The 20,216-nt window shown below is 34.3% G+C and overlaps 2 protein-coding genes across 4 annotated transcripts in view; one reads left to right on the top strand and one right to left on the bottom strand.

The window, feature by feature from the left end:
* Gart (trifunctional purine biosynthetic protein adenosine-3 Gart) overlaps nt 1-14,678 on the bottom strand; it is a 29,607-nt gene extending 14,929 nt beyond the window's left edge. Inside the window, exons 1-9 of one of the 3 annotated variants that reach the window (XM_088269879.1) lie at nt 14,541-14,678; nt 13,264-13,455; nt 12,164-12,411; nt 10,628-10,808; nt 8,528-8,741; nt 7,726-7,856; nt 6,200-6,323; nt 4,669-4,891; nt 590-830 (exon numbers count right to left, since the gene is read on the bottom strand). In XM_088269879.1, the coding sequence (XP_088126005.1) occupies nt 590-830; nt 4,669-4,891; nt 6,200-6,323; nt 7,726-7,856; nt 8,528-8,741; nt 10,628-10,808; nt 12,164-12,411; nt 13,264-13,440 (1,539 nt within the window). In that variant the 5' untranslated portion in view covers nt 13,441-13,455; nt 14,541-14,678. Of the gene's footprint in view, nt 1-589; nt 831-4,668; nt 4,892-6,199; nt 6,324-7,725; nt 7,857-8,527; nt 8,742-10,627; nt 10,809-12,163; nt 12,412-13,263; nt 13,456-13,975; nt 13,995-14,261; nt 14,350-14,540 lie in introns of those variants that run through there. The other 2 variants (XM_088269880.1, XM_088269881.1) reach the window with 2 other exon arrangements.
* A 929-nt stretch (nt 14,679-15,607) lies between these two features.
* On the top strand, nt 15,608-17,583 carry DCP1 (decapping mRNA 1). Its single transcript, XM_088269876.1, has one exon. It carries the CDS (start codon nt 15,751-15,753, stop codon nt 17,026-17,028), a length of 1,278 nt encoding a protein of 425 aa, XP_088126002.1. The 5' UTR covers nt 15,608-15,750; the 3' UTR covers nt 17,029-17,583.
* Nucleotides 17,584-20,216: the final 2,633 nt, after the last annotated feature.

The following is a 20,216-nucleotide window of genomic DNA, read 5'->3' as shown; positions in this document are numbered from 1 at the left end:
AAAAATTTATTTGTCATTTTAAACACTTATTTTCTTCAGAACCAAGGTTTTTTTAACTGCAATAACAGATACAGGAATAAGTTTCAGAAACCATTTACATCAATCCAGTTTCATATTTTAAAGTGTTATAAACGAATTTTTTTAAACAAAAAGAAAAAGTATTTGATACACGTGTTTATATCAGTTTTATAAAAATTAGATATTTAAAACAGGTTACTCTCTCTCCTAAAAAGCTTAGTTTTAGCAATTATAGACACATTTGTACAATGGAAGTATCAGCCTAGATTATGGATGCTGAATGTGGTAACAACAGCACAATGACTAATAAAATATCAGCATCATAACAAGACATTCGAAAACTTCGCCATTGCCAGTCTGAAGCCCGGATGAGAAAGGGGGAGGGTTGGTATGCAAAGTCAGCAGCCTACAGTCCTTAAAAAAAAAAGCAACGCTCATAGTAAAGAGAATTAAGCCTCGGGATGGATTGACAGCTGGAAATCAACATCGCAGGAGGCTAATCCCTCTTAAAAACAGGCTACAAGGTATACCCCAAGCAGAAGAAGAAGAACAAGACATGTGATTCTCCTACCTTAAGCTTGGTTCCCACTCCGTCGGTCCCCTCCACTAGTACGGGGTCCTTGTAGGGCTTTCTTTGGCCGTCGGGCCCCACGCAGGACTCCTTGGCCAGCTGGAACAGGCCCCCGTAGCAGCCCAGCCGGCCGAGCACGCCCGCGCGGTGCGATGCGCGTGCCGCGGGCTCGATGGCGCGTACCAGCGCTGCGCCCGCCTCTATGTCTACTCCACTGTCCAGGTATGAGAGATTGCCACACCTGGGGACATTTCATAGCTCGGTTCATCCTCATTTGAAAACTTGTGTTTACGACTAAATTATCAGGTTTTCTAAAATAAGTTGTAAAATTCATAAAACCATTTTTACCACATTCTGCTGTATGACTTTTGGGCACATGTGTATTATTTTTTAGCTGTTTTTTTTTCCCTCATTTCACATAATTAGTGAGAAAATTGGATAGTATGCATTTTCTTAATATAATTATTTCTTAACCTTTCCGGGAGTATGGACATAAATGAACTTCGGTTGAATTTCCCTCAAAAGAATATCAACGTTAATGAACGTCGAAGTCCGTCTGTCAGTTGGTATGATGTATCTTGTATAGTAATATGTGGATATTTATATTTAATTTTGTCATAATATTAAACCTAGAGATGGTGAATTTTATTTTTTTACATAATTTCTTTCTTCGTAATACATAGATTTTGTGAAAAGAATTAAAATAAAAATGAATTTAAAAATAATCCACTCCATAGAGAAAGTCAGACATCAATTATTGTCACTCCCGGAAAGGTTAACAATTATTAATAATAATAATAAATAAATAAAACCCTTACCGCACTCCAATGGTGCATAGGGCACTGCTTCATATAAACGCAGTGTTATATAAATCGTTTTACACATGAAGGAAAGGTGATCAGCCCTCCACTTCAGGTACCGTCCAGTATAATATTGAATAAATATTAGAGTGAAAAAATCAGTTATTTTTATTAAACCCCCCTGGGAATCGAACCCGGGACCTCCAGAACGGTAGCCGAGCACCATTACACTACGGAGGTGGACAATTATTAATAATCTTAATTTTAATTAAAGCTTCACCGTGTTGCCGGTCAGATTGTACTAGAAAAAATATATCTACTTTACTTACAAATATATATGTATGTTTTTAATTCATTAACTACATATTTAATTGGACACATTAAAAGTTGAGCTGTTTCATTCCACAACAAGAATCCTTACAAAAATATGTATTTTTTTGTCTATAAATTTTCACCACACTCATATTATTGAAATAGAATAAACAACAATATATAGAAGCAAATGGGAAAAAGACAGCACACATATTATGATTTTTTAAAAAAGGATTTTATTTTATAGTATGAGAAACATGCGTTTTATAAATTGTATTACTGACAATGGAAATGGATGGGGGTAGTTGTAACAAAAACATGATTGAAAATAAAAATATTATTTTATTAAATGATAAGAAAAGCATTCAGTTATGGTTACAAAAAAATGGATGAATGAGTAAAAATAGACACATAATACTTACTATGAAATATTTAAATTTTCTTTTGTTTGATAAAATAATATATATTTGCATATGTTTATACATAAATATGTTAGAGGTAATTGGAAAAGCAAAAATTGTAATGTTTTGGGATACTTTTATTGGGAATTTGAAAATCAACATTGTTACAATGTTAAGAAAATTAGACAAAGTTGTAAAAATTGGGTAGTAAAAAAAAACCTCTTACTTAAAAAGGCAAGCTCTTAAATCTGGGGATTTCTGAAATAGGAACGAGAAACAATTCATGTAGAAAACAAAAACAAGGAAATACATATCGTAGGGTTGTTAGAAGTCATTCTAATTGGAAAAAAAAGTTTAGTATTTGTGTGTATTTTAGTGATTTTATATTTGAAATTTTATATGTTTTAATGATAGTATGTATCTTGATCAATGATGATGTACGTATTTATATGTATTTATCATAATTATAAAGCGTATGAACATGTTTAATATTTGTTCTTGATGTGAACAACAACAAGGAGGATAAAAAATGAAACACAAAACAAATGCATATTACGATTAACACAGAATGGAATAAACATATTTTTGCAAAAAGTTGAATACCAGTGGAAAACTAATGTTTATATTATTTCAGATATAACTTTGAGCGCTGTGATACATCAGTAAAAGTGATAATTACTCAGATATACGTCATAATAATCCAGAAAACAAATTAATGGTCAACAAGTGAATGGTCATAAAAATCAAAGAATTAATAAACACTTAAAGTTTATAATAAACATAAATATGAAGATTTTATATTGCGAGAGAAGAGTTAATTATTGCATGACTTTCTTTTCTTTTAAGTTTTTTTCAAAGCAGATTGATTTTCTGCACTAGTACAGAAAGATAGAAAAATGTGTTATTTTTTTAAATATGCATTCTCGGTCCCTTCAAAGAGGTTATAACTAAATATCATAATATTGACTGTTGCCATCCAAAAGCTGACGGAGTGAAAAATGGCAGTTTTCAAGAGATGCATTTGAAGCGTTATGACTTTGTTAAGCAGTTATGTTGCTACACTATGTACTAATAGCAATTAGATGAAGTCTTGGCAATGTGTTAATGTAACTCCTAACAAAGTTATGGCACTGGGGATGTGTGTCCTGGGATGTAGCCATTTGTCTGGCTGGCAACAGTCAGTATTAATGTAGCGATCTAAAATTACACCAGTTACATACATGAAAAGCCATGCAATGAATTATTTCTGACATTATTTTTAAAATATGTGTATGGGTTAGCAGCCAATAGGAAATTATCGCTAAAGAAGAATATTGGATCTAACTTACTCTAAAAGTAAAGGGATTTTTCAAATTCCATTCTCTTTGCATTTATAAAAATTAATATATTTTTTCATTAACCATTTCCATTTACCAAACATGCTTATCAAAAAACGCAATTTTAGTATGTTGAGGATATACTCTATCATATTTCGTCTAAACTTGCCTAGAGAATCAATCACTCACGCGTCTCTACAAGATATAAATGCAATTTAATTCAATTCAAATCATTTTAATAGGAGCTACTGTCTATTTGAACTTTGGTATTAACTTTTATTCAAATATTATTTGAAAACTGATAAATAGATTTAGAGTTTCTTTAAAAAAAATCTTATTCAATACATGTAAGAATTTGAGTTTTAGACAATTTTTTATTTTCTTACCTAATATGTAATAGTCTTGTGTTTTTTTTTTGTTTTAATCAATGACATATTATGCAATATATAGAACCAACACCAGACGCTTGCAAATGGCTCTAATTTTTATTTATTTTTAAAATGAGAAGAAAAATATTTGTGTTTTTATTATTTACAAAAATACTTCAATTTCATACTATGTATAATATTTCTGTAAGCCTAAGCGGTTCATTATTAAAAATAGGTATCAAGTTATGGTAGAGTGGGTCCGAACCCAGAAATTCAAGAGTCCACGACACTAACCATGGGACCACGACCCGACAATTTTTTTGCTTTTTGTCTCTAATTACGTATATTGTCTAACTCTGTCTGATTCACAGATTATTGCTGAAACTGACTGAAACAGGATGCAGTATTGCTCCCCCTTTTACCCTCCCGTGAATCCAATATATATTTTCGATGGTTTTGTATCGAGTATTTTCTCTATATATAATATTCAATTACCTGAACACATTATTTGCAGGAAACGCTTAAAAGCGTCTTTAACATGCTGTTGGTAGAGAGTGGGAGACGCTTATAAGCATTCTGTTTGCTTACTTTTGGTACAGAGAGACACAAAAAAAAACAGTGTACAGATTGGAGTTGAGTTTGCGGTTACTTGTGATTAGTATAGTAATTAAGATCGGGGTTGATGAAAAAAAAACCGCGAGCCAACAATGTGTTTATTTATTTTTAAATCCGAAATAATTATGATAATACCCCATTTCAAAATCCAGTAATGGCTTTTTGCGGATGTTGAAGTGGTGAAATTTCAACAGAAATACATAAAAAAGAGTATCAAGTAAAGATATACAGTTTATTTATAATATAAGGCAGGTTGATTGGACCTACTTGGAGAAGGCCTTGTGCGCGATGTCCTTGCGGAAGTGCGCCCCCGGGAAGGTGAGGTGCTTGCAGGCGGCGGTGGCCAGCGAGGCGGCACCCCGCAAGGTGGGAGACATGGCCCCCACTAGCAGTACGCGCCCTCCGTTAGTGACCAGTGCCCCGTTGGAGGAGCGAGCCGTGCCACTGTGGAAGATCAGGTGAGAGGGAAGTCCCGACACCAGACTTATACCTGGGAACCAACAAATAAACGGTAAGATACAGGAATTATAACTGATTGTCTTCAAATAGCAATCCAATCTGCAGCACAAGCTAATATTACAGTACAGTCCCAATAATCCAAACTAATTGGGACCGGAACTTGTTCGGATTAGCCGAAATAACCATAATAATGCAGTTGGAAGCAAAAGAACGAGTCTCTTGTGTTATAATAATGGCATATAGTATGTAGGTATACGTTTATTACTCTTCTTTATGGATTTAATAATACAATAATACACTAATACAGTTCACACCGAACAGTTCTTACACTACAGTACTTATACAACTCACTGCTTTTTGCGTTGAGCATCTATTGCTAATAGAACACTAGTGCTATGTTCTAATGCTGCAGGGAATCAAAACTTCCATGAATGCTAATAGGCAAATCTTTAATTTACAATTTTTTAACCAACGTTTTAGCCTAAATTTTTACATTGTTTTGCTAGCCTCGTTACATTGTACTGTACGTAATGTGCTGTTAAACCTTTGTATTAAATAAATACGTTTATGGTATTTAATAAATATTTCATTTGTTTTTTAATTGATTTGACAACAAGCACTTATTTTCCCCCCCCATTTTAGGATTAGTTACGGGGCATATTCGGATTAACCAATCATTTGGATTATGCGTATTCGGATTAGCGGGATTATTCGGAAGTATTCGGATTAACTGTACTTATTAAAAGAGATAATGATTAATGAAGAGTATTATTAAGAAAAGTCAACCATTAATTTTTTATTTTATTTATTGTTTCGGTATTAACTTTGTAGTAAGACATGTTACAATGATTAAAGAAAACACTTCGTTTTTTACCACTCTCTATGAGAAAAATGATAAGCCAGAAACATCTCGGCCTTTAGCAGATACATTTGCTGAGTATGTTTAGCTTTCAGGTATTTAAAAAATTAATGATTAAAGAAAACACTTCGTTTTTTACCACTCAAGTGGTAAAAAACGAAGTGTTTTCTTTAATCATTAATTTTTTAAATACCTGAAAGCTAAACATACTCAGCAAATGTATCTGCTAAAGGCCGAGATGTTTCTGGCTTATCATTTTTCTCATAGAATTTTGGTCAAGAATCGAAGAAAAAAAGGTAGATACATGTAATAACGGATATCATATCATAATGATAATCAGGGTGAAAACTATTTTTATATGACATGTCCTTCTTAACATACTACTGGCTACCCTGATAAAAGGCTATCCTGATAAGCTTTAAGGACTACACTGCATGTTTAAAGTAACATTTTTATAGTAAAATCATTTACTTTTCTTACCACTAATGACACATCCCTTGGTAGATGTTTCTGGATAACCTTTGGAAGCCATGACCACTCCGACATTATGTACACCAGTCTTCCAACATATTTCTGCAGAAGACAATGTGCCAGAACAACAAGCCTTTAAACAAAAGTTTAATATACCGTGTTATTAATGATTTTATAACCAATATCTAAATTGCAAACATAACTAAATTATTTATAAAAAATAAAAACATAAATGAATAAATTTCAACAAGAAAATCTATCAAACACGCACAACCTTCGCTTTATTATGTCTTCTAATAGTTAAATTGAAGTTTATCACATTATTTCAATTTCCACTCATTTTTTAATAACCATTCCCTTTTGAATTACCCAAGTTAGCCGCGTTAACTTGTCACACTGATATGTGTGGATGTGTGTACTGTCCGTATTAGTAGCGCAAACATTTTACATTACTTTTATTAAATTCCATAATGCATTGCTTACGCATCACATGCTTAAAGTGACTTATCACCAAGGCACTTTTACGCATGTGCTGGTAATGCAACAGAGAAACATTATCTTCACTATTTTAACGCACAATTGCCCCTACGAGCTTAGTATGTCTCACTCATGTCACCGTCCCAAGGAATGGAAGGATTTTCATATCATATACTACAAAATTACGTGCAAACTAAAATGTGCATGGTAACTCATTTGCGCATGTGCAGATGTATAGAAGATAGTTTGATAATAGTTCTAGCGAGAACCTTTATACAAAAAATCTTCTACATCTCCAAACCCTCATCTGCACCTGATGGTGCATAAGGCAATGCATAATATAAACGCAGTGTTATTTTGATCGCGAACACATGAAGGAAGGGTGATCAGCCCTTCGCTTCACGTACCAGTCTAGGGTACTATTGAATAAATATTAGAGTGAAAAAAATCACTTATATTTATTTGACCCCCCCTGAGAATCGACCCGAGTTCTCAAGTACGGTAGCCGAGCGAGCTGACCGTTAAACTACGGAGGTAGACAAACAAAAATTACTGAAGTTAAATATTTTAAAACTGATTCACAGATATTAGCAAATTCAAATGTGTGAGACAAGTATGTAGTGCATTGCAAATATGTGCATGTTGAGAGACCATGTGTAATGGAGGATGGTGCATGTTGAGAGACCATGTGTAATGGAGCATGGTGCATGTTGAGAGACCATGTGTAATGGAGGATGGTGCATGTTGAGAGACCATGCGTAATGGAGGATGGTGCATGTTGAGAGACCATGCGTAATGGAGGATGGTGCATGTTGAGAGACCATGTGTAATGGAGGATGGTGCATGTTGAGAGACCATGTGTAATGGAGGATGGTGCATGTTGAGAGACCATGTGTACTGGAGGATGGTGCATGTTGAGAGACCGTGTAATGGAGCATGGTGCATGTTGAGAGACCATGTCTACTGGAGAATGGTGCAGAATCGATTCAGATGGAGAGAGGCATCCTGAGATTTGAAATATTTCTCATAAAAAACCTGGTAAATTGAGTCATTCTTACCTCCATGATCGGAAATAGATCAGATTCCAGGAGTGGCAGTATAACTTGTGTCTCTGGATCACCAAAACGGCAGTTGAACTCCAGAGTCTTGGGTCCATTTGGTGTCAGCATCATGCCGGCATACAGCACACCTAAATAGTCATAAACCAAAATAGGTTATGTGCACACCATAATAACTTATGTCTCTACCTGATACATATTACCTACATATGAATTTATATTACTTAAGCGCCAGTTATTGAATATTTAACTTTGCGGCTATTTATTGTGTGTCTAAAATACCATTTGGAGATAAACAAATTTGATTTCTTTAATGTCTTTCGCATGTACTTTGTGGCACATTTTATAAAATTTTTAAAATAAAACAAAGTAGTTCTATTTTATTTTATGGTTGAAATATCAAGTTCAAACAGATTTGATATTCAAATTGTTCTTTTCAATCCATAAATTTGTATACTAGACTAGTATTTTATGAGTTGCACGTCTTGATATATAAGAAATAGCCAGGTGTTCAGATGAAATGTGCATATATCATGTGATATTCGCTTGTTACGTGTATGGCGGAAAAAAACAAAGAAATCAGCATGCAAACATATATTTTATACTAAAGATTAAAAAGAAAGACTTGATTCAAATAAAAGATAATAGATTTTAAAAGTCTTATTCATGCCTTACTTAGGTTCCGACGCTTTGACAATAAATAAAAAATGAGTGAATATATTATAACGAAAGATTTACGTGTCGTCGGGCGATGAATATATCCCTAACTGCTCTTAAAACAGCAAATGAAAAAAACTTTTACCAACGTAATGTATTCCTTCAGCCTTCAGTCCAGCTATGGCTCTTTCCAGAACATTCTTGGTGACAAATTCTATCTCGTCTGGAGAAATCAGTGGACACGGGCAGTAGGCACCCATTCCCCCCGTATTGGGCCCGGTGTCGCCGTCACCTACTCTCTTGTGGTCTTGAGCCGGCAACATTACACGGACAGTGTCGCCATCTGTGAAAGCGAGTACCTAAAAAAATAGTAGCACAAAGTTTTGAATATGGCACAATTTTACTATGGGATTTTTGTTGTTGCCAGTGTTGGCATCTGTGAAAACCTGCGAAGGGGAAGTAAGAATTTTTTTAAACAACCACACTGGGGAAGTTTGTCCCCATCATTGGTTTAATGAAAATGAAAGCATGCTAAAATTTTATAAGCACTTAATCTAAACATCTGAAATTTTGTGAAAAAATCATATACATTGCACAAACTTTACCTATTTTAAAAGGTTTATCAATCAATATAAGATTTAAAAATCCTTGGCTAGATGTCATTAATCTTCACAGGATTATGAACATTGTACATATTACATTAGTCTTCAAAAATGATTTATTTACGATTGTGGAAGTTCTATTGTGTTTGGAATCATTCGTTCAGTATATATTTTTTAAATATATGTTATACTTATATCATTTAAAAAAATATATAAATTGTAATATTAAAATTATTTTTGTCAAAAAACTATTTCTCCTGGCATTTTAGCTCACTCCTAAAAAGATAATTTCAGGGATAATGTAAAAATACAGTTATAAAATCATAGTGGAATAATATGACGCTTCAAAATCTTTCCTACAGAATTTTGAAGATATTTTTTCAATTAATCTAATGAATTTTAAACAGTTACTGTCTGCTTTGGATATTTGCCTTGCAATAAGATAAATATTTTCAATGAATCCATGTGTAAAGTTGAAACAGTGCATTGAAAACAGTCTTATCTTCCAATGTGTAGTGTTGCATGACTTAACTTCAGCGTTATTGCTAAACCTTTAACCCTAATAACATACTAATAAGTAAATAGATTGCATAGTGCTGATTGCACTCCGCCACTTTTGTGATGCACTGCGTTTCATTTCAAATTAAAGGAATATTTATGTTGCTATAGATTTTTTTTAGGTGTTTTTAATAATAAAATTTTCATTTTTTTTTTTTCATTCAAACCCTTATCCGCACCCCAATGGTGCATAGGGCACTGCATCATATAATCGCAGTGTTATCTTGATCATTAACACATGAAGGAAAGGTGATCAGCCCTCCGCTTCAGGTACCAGTCCAGGGTAATATTGAATAAATATTACAGTGAAAAAATCACTTATATTTATTCGACCCTCCCTGGGAATCGAACCCGGGACCTCCAGTACGGTAGCCGAGCGTGCTGACCATTACACTACGGAGGCGGACAAAATTTAGTACTCTAAAAATCATTGTTTGATTTTAATATTAAATACAGTGGAAGCTTTTATAATGAGCACCTCTCATAACGCGTAATTTGCATAGTGAGCAAAAACAAGTGAAAAAGTTGCCTCCTTAACAAGTGACATTTCACATAATGAGTCACCGTAGAACGGGGCTACTTGAACTTTGATGTGTTACTTGAGCCCAGTACAATAAAAAATACTTAGATCTGTATTTGGTCTACAATAATGAACTTATCGACATGATTCATTGTTTCCCTGACAGGTGAAACTTATTGTCACGATACATTCATTATTGTAGACGAAATACAGATTTAAATCTCTTTTTTGTACTGGGCTCAAGTAACACATCAAAGTTCAAGTAGCCCCATTCTACAGTACAGAGAAAGGGCAAGTCCCTTTTTCACAATATTCACTTGTGAGCCGAGACTTCTGGGCTAGTCAAAATAAAATCAAAAATCGCTTAACAGGTAAGATACTGGAACAGATTATCCTCGTTATGAGAGGTTCCACTGTATATAAATCTAATAAAGGTATTGACATTGTCCACCGACATTTGAGTCAGTGTAAATCAAAAGGGGAAAAATCCATACAGGTGGCGAAAATGGATGTTTACACCCGATATTTAAAAGTTTTAAAATATATTCATTATTGAAATACTTACAGACACTTCTTCTCCCTCAAGCAGTTCCTCGATAACTACAGTGGATCCGGCGGCACCAAATTTCTTGTCAACCAACATCTCATCGACAGCTTGACAGGCAGCTATCTTGTTTTCAGCGACCACCACTCCCTTACCGGCTGCTAGCCCGGATGCCTTTACAACCAAGGCTGGGAATGTTGCACTATCCAACAATAACAAACAAAACAATTATGATACATACAATCTTTATAAAGGAAAAAATTAATATCCTATCTTTCTATCAATATGTAAAGTAAATTCACTACCCTCAAATTTACGTATGAAATTATTTTATTTGAAAAAAATACGATCATATACACATATGTAAATACATCGAGTCCGAGTTAAAGTAAAAAAAAATTGATAAATTTAATGAATATAAGAAATTTCTATCTCCTGACAAACATTTCATCATACGGGTATTTTAAACCTATTTAGTTAGGTTAAAATTCAAATTCGTGCTTAGATTTCAAATTCGGCATCATAATAGTAAGTGAGCTGACTTCGACACACAGTTATTATAGGTTCAACCTACAGTGCGATTAGTTTTAACCCCAGTACACAATGTCAGATTTTAATTGCGAGAACAGCGATGATGGAAAACGAAAGTTTTGAAACGACTAGCTTTTTGAATGCAAACAAATCAAACTTTTTATAAAGTTCTAGGAATAGAACTTGGCCGTGTGTATGTGTTTTACTTTGCTCATTTAAAGTAGTAGTACCAAACTCATTAGATTTGCATGGTCCTTCAACCAATAATGGTGTACTCCCGGCTTTACAGACATTGCACTCGAAAATGGTTGGAACTAATTGGTACTTTTAGAAACTCAGAATAACTTTGTATCTGCCGTTGATTATGGACGAGGAGAGATATATTCATTACTGTTTTCAGATAAAACTAGATATTGCCTGTAGTACAATGCTCCAAAGTTTATTTTGCATAAACAAATGACAAAATCAAAAGTAGAAATTTATTTCTGTCAAACATCCTTTATGCATTTAAAAAAAATACCGGTTGAAAAGTTATTCATGTTATTAAAACTATATGCCGACATATTATTTAGGTATTTAGAGAGTGCGTAACAGATCTGCAAATATAACTTATTATCTAGTAAATACTAGTCCTATCCGGATAAAATGAGCTAAGACAATGCTTCTAAATTATGAATAAATGTAGCTGGAGACTAATAATAATAAATTCGGACATTTCAACAGCGAAAAATAAAATTTTGAGAACATTTTTTTTAAAAAGGAATAACACGCAAAGCCTCTATTCCTAAAAGCTTGTCTGCTTGAATACAGCAAGTGAGATAAAAACTGCCTTTACATAAACGCAATCGCATTTTTTACAGCATGATTAGTGTTGTGCACTATATCGCCGGGATAAACCGCACTATTGCTGGTTCGGTGCGTATAGTTTAGGACATGGCAACATTTGGTAATGTGGACTTTCCTGCATTAGACTCGCAGCCCTATTTGTGTGGTAAAGGCAGTCTTAGTAGAAATTGTTAAAATTACCTGTTTATAAAGTCTTTAGCGGTTTTTGGATCCGTGAAGGACTGGTATTTGGCTGTGGGGATATCGTGGCGGGCCATAAAGGCCTTTGCCCAGTCCTTGTCAGCCTCAATTATGGCACCGGCCTTACGAGGGCCGAAGCAGGAGATCCCTGATGCATTGAGGACATCGGCCAATCCATTTACAAGAGGGTCTTCAGGTCCGACAATTACAAGGGAGATAGTATTTGCTTTGCACCAGTTTGAAATAGCCTGAAAAAGAAAAAATATTTACATTATATTTTGTCGGGTTGTGGTCCCGTGGTTAGTGTCGCAGACTCTAGAGTCAGAGTTTCTCGGTTCGAACCAACTCTACCACAATTTGATACCTTATAATGAGCCACTTAGATTCATAGAAATAATATGAAATTGAAGTATTTTTGTAAAAACACAAATATTTTTTTTTTAAATTATGAATTTCACTGAAATTTCTTCATAACAAAAAAATGAGTTACAACAGTTATGTAGAACTTTTTTTTGTAAATATGGGTGAACAATTATGGGTTAAATAATCATTCTAACATACAATTCAATTTTTAATATTCATTCTAAATTTTCAAATAAAATTTAACAATATTTTGGCAAGTCTAAACTGTGATACACAAATCTGGATTCGATCCCCGAGGGATTGTAATGAAGATTTTTATAATCTCAAGAGACAAATAACTTTTTTACTAATGGAATATGGATATCTGGAGATTTACAGAGAAACAAATTATTATTGGCTAATTTGAGTAAGGAATTTCATATAATGCGTTCCACAGATGGGAAATTCTTCAAACTTAAGAAAATCTTACAAATATATTCTTCACTTTCACCTACCACGATTTTATAGGTTTCACGTATGATTTTATGCTTTAAATAATTTTATAAATATATGTTACTTTTTTCTGCATTGTGGAACACAAAAAAAAACTTTTTCGCACAGTTAAGCGTTTATTTTATGTACTAAAGTATTAACTTCACAAGTTCTGAAATTATTTCTATGTTGTATGTTTTTTATGGAAAATTTTTCACCGTTTGCAATGGTGCCAAACATAATGGTGATTATCAACTAGTTCTTACCTGAAAATCATCTGGTTTGAAGTTCGTAACAAGAGAAACTTTAGGAGTTTTTTCGATGCCAACACTTCCCGGAGCACAGAAAATGTTTTTGAGGAGAGGCGACTGGGATAACTTCCAACATATTGCATGTTCTCGACCACCACTTCCAATAACAAGAACATTTTTCTGATTGTCCATTATGTATTTTTATACCTACGACAAAATGTACAAATTGATACTAGTAAAAGTGGCCTTTCAAGGGCAAACCTAATAAATGTTTTAAAATGTTATAAGTGAAAAAAAAACAATTCATATAAATATTGTAAGTCCAACATATTAAACGCTACACTAAATAAATAAAACCAATTTAAAATATTTTTACTTTCACAATCTTTTTGGCCAAAAGGTCAATATTTTATTATAAAACCAGATTGGAAAAATGACTCTCACTTCATATATAAAGTATATTGTAGACAAATAGAATCTAATGAGAAACTAGCATTATTGAAATTCATGTATTATTTTTAAGATGAATTATACAAATAATACATTTTAGCTCCCGACTTCAGGGTTTATAGATACGAGTTATTACAAATTAGAAATAATACCCAATATTTTAGCCGTAACACCTTTTTCCTACAAGGAATATGTAATTAATTTTACATAATATTCTTTTTAATTTAAAATATTATTATATTACTTTAATTTTAAATATCATGAATTGTACGTATACCTAAATTTGAACGTAGTTTAGACTCTTTTATGCGAGTTGAATATCAGGTTGTGACAATATTCACATTAAATATTATAGTCCTCTCATTAGATACGAATTGAATTTATTATGTGTATTATCAATGACACCAAAAGTTGACCTCATTTAAAATATAAAATAAAAATGTTATATGAAATTCAGAAAACATTGAAGTTAAAAAAAATTATGTTTTATATTTAAAAAAAAACACTGTTCGAAATGAGATTTATTTTTGAAAACAACTAAAATGTTTGTAGGTATGCCGTACTTTTTATATCCCAAATAACACTAAAATATGTTGTCAACTGTTCACTTCCGTATAGAATTAAACAAACTGGATAAACAAATATTATTTATACAGTCAAATTGCAAATGCGTATTGAATTTAGATTAACTCGACAATATTTATAGCTTTTACGAGGTTATAAATCTTCAAAAGGTCAATTCAATCAAGATAATGCAGACGCGTCTCCAACTTTAGCATCTTTGAACAAGTAAAAAAACTTAACAGTTAAAACAACAATTTTTTATTGTTATTATTTATTACCAAATTGTTAGGAAACTATTTCTCAAATCCGTAATCGTCAAGAAAACAGTCAAATTGACACCTCGGCAACTCGTTTGACTCCGCGGCGGAAAACAAACAACGCGTGTTTGTAGATTGCAAGCTTAGAAAATATATGGCACAGATATATGGCTCCGGCATACGAAATCGTATAATTTCCTGACCACATACATGTATATGATTTTTAGTCCTAAAGAGGAAGATAGCGCACTAAAAGACATGCTTTATCTCTTTCTAATGCGATTTTTTTTTGTTAAACATGCTACATAGTTACGATTATTATCATCGTTTCCAACTTACATCAGGGTATCAAGAATATCATGATTCCTAATCGCTACCCTTATATTAAGCTTGGAGTACCTGGTGCAGCCGTAAAGTATAAAAAAGGTACCTACGTTATAACGTTCTAACGATTTCACTGATAAAATATATTTAGTAAATAATATTGATTTGATTTTGAAACAGACAATTTTCAATATGATTTAACTGTTGGAGCACTAATTCCCATTGTATTGTTGGTAAATAAATACATTCAATATTTGTATCACGGTAGCTTACATATATATTACACACACACACACACACACACATGTATATATAGATATATATATATATATATATATATATATATATATATATATATATATATATATATATATATATATATACACATTAAAATAAGTCCATCTTTTCTGTGACGTCATTCATTACCAACTTACGAAAACAACGTTTTTTACGAAGGCGAATTTTCCAAAAGAAAATGATGAATGAAAATATTGATTATATCGGCTGTTATAAACATTTCACAAGTCTAATACAATCCTTTATAGGTTGAGTATGTCCCGTCTGACAATGATCCATTATTTACTTTAATTTTATATATATATATATATATATATATATATATATATATATATATATATATATATATATATATATATATATATATATATATATATATATATATATATATATATATATATATATATATATATATACGATTATGTGGAGCAGATGTGTGTTGCCATTAAACTAAAATGTTTAATATTTTTTGTCTATGAGAATTTGTAAACGCGGCTCCGTTGTCAATGGATTTTACGTTTGTCTAGTTTTGTCAAAATTAAAATTTTTGTGTTAGATTTTTCAGTTCATCATAAAATAATTCTATCAGTTGCGCGCTAATAAATATAAAATGGCAGATGTCGTAGAATTGCGTATGAATGTGGCCGCATTAAAGAGGTTCGATCCGTACGCCCGCGATATTGTGGATAGTGCGACGCATGTAGCTTTATACACATTCGAAGACAACGAATGGGAGAAAACTAGTATCGAAGGGGCATTATTTGTATACAACCGGAACGGCAAACCATTCCACAGTATGCTAATCATGAATAGATTAAATACCAATAACCTCATAGAACCCGTGACAGACGGCCTGGAACTCCAAGTCCAGGAACCCTTCCTACTATATCGAAATTCCAAGAGACGTATATACGGTATCTGGTTTTACGACAAAGAAGAATGCGTCAGAGTAGCGGCTAGAATAAACTCTCTCTCAAAAGAGACTTGTAACAATAGCAGTTCCGTCAGCACGAGCGTCACGGCAGCGGCGGCCGGCCCCGCAGACGATAAGGCGCAACAGAAACCCGAGTACAGGAACCAGTTCGGCGGCCCTCTCGACATATTCAGCATGCTGAGCAAGGCGCAAGACGACTACAACTCGACCAAGGGGCTCGGCGCCGCGGGCGGCGGCAAGCCGGAGCCGCAACTGCCCAGGGCTCCGGACGGAACGTCGCAGAGCGTCATGGACTTCTTCGCAAAGGCGGGCAGCAGCGGGGCGCAGCTCCCCGCGGGCCCCCCCGCGCAGGCTGCCGCCCTGTTCCGGCCCCCCGCGGCCGACGCACGCGACGGGCCCCTGCTGCTGCAGCGCCTCATGAGCAACCCCGCGCACACCGTGGAGCACATCGAAAAGCAGCAGCGGTCCGTGACGCCCGGCGAGGTCGCGGCGGAGAGCGCCGCCAAGCGTAACGGGGCCTTCAAGCCCAAGCCCTCTCCGGCGGACTCCAAGCGCAAGAGCAGCCAGGGCGGTGGGAAGGCGGACGCCAAGCCGCAGGCCAGCAGGGTCCCGGGCGGCAAGACGCGGCCGGAGCAGAACGGGCAGACGGAGGCAGAGGGCGGCGCGTCCCCGCTGGCGTGCTTCCTGGGCCAGGTGGAGGAGCGCGCGCCGTGCGAGACGCCGCAGAAGCCGGCGCTCATGCCGCCCACCATGTTCACGTCCTCGGCCAGCAAGGCGGAGCGGCCGCTGCTGGAGGCGCCGCTCACGCCCATCCGGGCGCAGGAGCCTCGCCCCGAGCCGCTCACGAGGAACCAGCTCCTGCAGGCCTTCAACTATCTGGTGAAGAACGACGCGGACTTTGTGAACAAGCTGCACGAGGCGTACGTTAAATCGTTTTCCGAACTGGTTTCGTAGGATGGCCGACTGGGGCCGCCCGTACTCTGTACAGTCCTAACAATAGTTACGGAGCGAGGCTCCGTAGGCGTCGTGCCGGCGGCGGTGCCCGGCCCGGTGCCCGCCGCGTCGTGAAGTCGGCTGCCGAACTTGCGGTGTCAGTGTTTATCTTGTGATATATTTACTTAAGTTGTTGTATACAATGTTTAAGTTATTTCCCTCAGGCTGCCCAGTTTGTAGATCTTTATTTTCGGATTACAAATTTCGTTGACAAATGATACGTAGTAATAAATGTTACTTGATTTTATTTATCTAGTTTTATTTCGTACGTGACGTTTGTATTATAATGATTATCAGGTACTTGAAAGAAAGATAAAATGATGTATCTCGTAATCCTAAGCTTTGAGAAACTATCCAATCGCATTCGGGGTCGCGTGTGCGTTATTTGTTTTTCCCATTGTGAACTTTTCTCAGTATTTTTTCAATATCGTACAGTGCGAATACACTTGAATTATCTTCGGATAAAGATGCGAATAGAGGAGCAATGATGCAATTCACTAATAAAATAGATTTTTCTAAAAGTATGTTAGTTTTATTTCTCCGAGTTAAAATTAAATATGTAGGTATGTATTTCACTTCTTCGAGTCTGAGATTTCAAGAAGACGTTATCCAGCCAATATTCAGGGAAATTCTTCTGCGTTCACTCGTGAGGAATTAGCGATTCATGTAAATATTGCATTTGTACCAGTTAGAAACCCTCTTACATAATATTCAAGAATTATGATTAATACTCATAATTATTAATGAATATAATTTGACTTTTTACTGTCCAAATGTCACTTACATATTAAATTTGGTTTTGATCACTGGAAATGTAATGAAAATAAATAAATTATTAATTGATTGTTTCTAGTTACATAAATTCATTACTTTGTTTTGCTGTTTAACAGTACTACTGGTTTATGCAGAATTAGCTTTCCCAAATGAAGCGAGTGTTTTTGCCTAGAATTTTCACTCATGAATTACATGAAATTATAGTTACTTTAAACATAAAGAGTAAATCCACTCGCAAGTAGGCTTAGGCTATGAAACTTATAAAGTTGAAGCCTGAATAGGGACATGATAAGCGGTGTTGCATAAGCCGTAGCTAGATTTCAGAGTCACTTGGACGATAGGTAATTCAAAAATTTCCCAAATGAATGTTATTTTTTTAAATCATACATCGAAGTATGAACAGGTTATTCAAATGTATTTAATTTATTGGATCATCCAGCAGGAAGACATAAATAAAAGGTAAGAAAAAAGTTACAAGTTTTGTACAATTATAGGATCTTGCAGTAATGTTCAATTATTGTAATCAGTTATATAACAAAAAAGTTGGTAAAAATATAAGAACAAAAAAAACTCAAGTTTAACATTTTCTAGGCCTAATTCCTGCTGATGCTCTAATTTTCTATACGTCAGTGGGTATATCGACGCTGGTGTACTGCCATCTCTTAGTGAAAAGCAACACTACCAACTGAGGGGATATTATGTATAGCAAAACATTGTTTTGAATATTTTCGTTTTGCATTTGGATAGAGTATAAAGGAATAAAAAGAAACCGCTATGGAAATACGAACTCACCTTTTTTGTAGTATTCGTCATTACAAATATTTTAAATGTCGTATTACTGAAATAAAAGTTTAAAAAATATATATTTTTTATATGCGTTTAATCTATTGGATAATAGATGTCACTAGTTCACAAAACAAATATTTATTATCATCGTCACACGCGAAAATTTATTATATTTAGTAGATGACACTAGTAGTCTTATTTCTTTTCTTTTCATACATATCGACTGAATGCAGAATTATCCTAACTGCAAGTAAGGAAATTTTGCAAGGGATGAAATCAAACTTTCGAGAGGGAGTTCTCTCAATAATTTTGAGGTATTATGTATTGATTTTTCACATTTATGAATTACTTTTTATCTAAGAATTTTCTGCACAGTAAAATCAGTAGCATGGACAACAAAATACTTGAATAAAATCGAAATTGACTTGTGTACGACGAAGGATAGTTCTGCATTCAGGTGACAATATGTAATAATAATAATAAATTTGCATAATTTATACAACGCCCTTTTCGTAAAATACTACCTCAAGGGCGCTTCACTGTGAATGAATTGGGGAAAAGAAAATAGTGGAAATAAGTTTGCAAACAAATGTGTTTTTAGTTTTTTTCTAAAGATCATCTCACTCACACTATTTCTAACTACTGGTGGAAGAGCATTTCGCGCCATCGGCCTGCAACAGCAAAGGCACGCTTGCCAAATTTAGTAACATCTTATGTTCTTCATAAGATTCTAAATTGAATATGTAATAAAGTTTGTGACGGGTTTATCTATTTGTTTCTTTGCTATTTGGATTAATAAATTTGAATTTCACAAATTTCAACTTATCATTTTTACACAATGTTAAAAATATTTAAAAAAAATGTTTTGATAGGGATTCTCCAACACTCCATATCCATATAAACGAACTTCTTTTCAATAATTAATTTCTTTATTGGGATAAGTTTAAAGGGTGGGAAAAAATTAAAATGAATCCATATTTTTACATAGCTTTTATTCACAATAATAAATTGTATAAATAGTTCAGAGACAACTCTTCATTCTTCGGTAGAAAAAAAATATTTTGTTCACCGATACAATAGACTAAATAGCGTATTGTATCTTAATTACTTACATAATAGTTATATACAAATAGTTCAACATCACTCATCATCATAACAATAAACTTGGAACAGTTATTAGAATATCTCTCCATACATAATAAGTTTAAGTCACTTGTTTAGGTAAGTATTGAGGGGAAGGTAGTTTTACTTTACTAGCACCTTGTTTTCAAACAACTATTTAATACAGATCAATCAAATACTTTAACATATTAATATGTGAAACGTATTTGGTTTTGTATGAAAGTTCATACAAAACCATCTATCCGTCAAAATAGATCTATAGGTCGGTTTTCCTGCCAAGTGTTAATTGTTGTGGGTATACTTTACAATTGAACATCTCATGTTGAATTTTGATTTCCAATACTCTTTTACAGCAATATAATGATGCGCTTCAAACAAAGCCGACTGCAATTAGCAGTTTATATTCCATCCAAAGATGTCGGGCAGAGATGTTTAATAGTTTTTGCAATGTTTCTCATATTAACATA

Source organism: Brachycentrus maculatus, unplaced genomic scaffold (genome assembly GCF_059751285.1).
Source record: "Brachycentrus maculatus isolate JH-2025_06_01 unplaced genomic scaffold, ASM5975128v1 h1tg000367l, whole genome shotgun sequence".
NCBI classification, from domain to species: domain Eukaryota; kingdom Metazoa; phylum Arthropoda; class Insecta; order Trichoptera; family Brachycentridae; genus Brachycentrus; species Brachycentrus maculatus.
This window is presented reverse-complemented; position numbering and strand designations above follow the sequence as displayed.

Excerpts from the sequence above, each read along its gene's own strand:
- DCP1 (XM_088269876.1), top strand. The coding sequence starts at position 15,751 with ATGGCAGATGTCGTAGAATTGCGTATGAATGTGGCCGCATTAAAGAGG.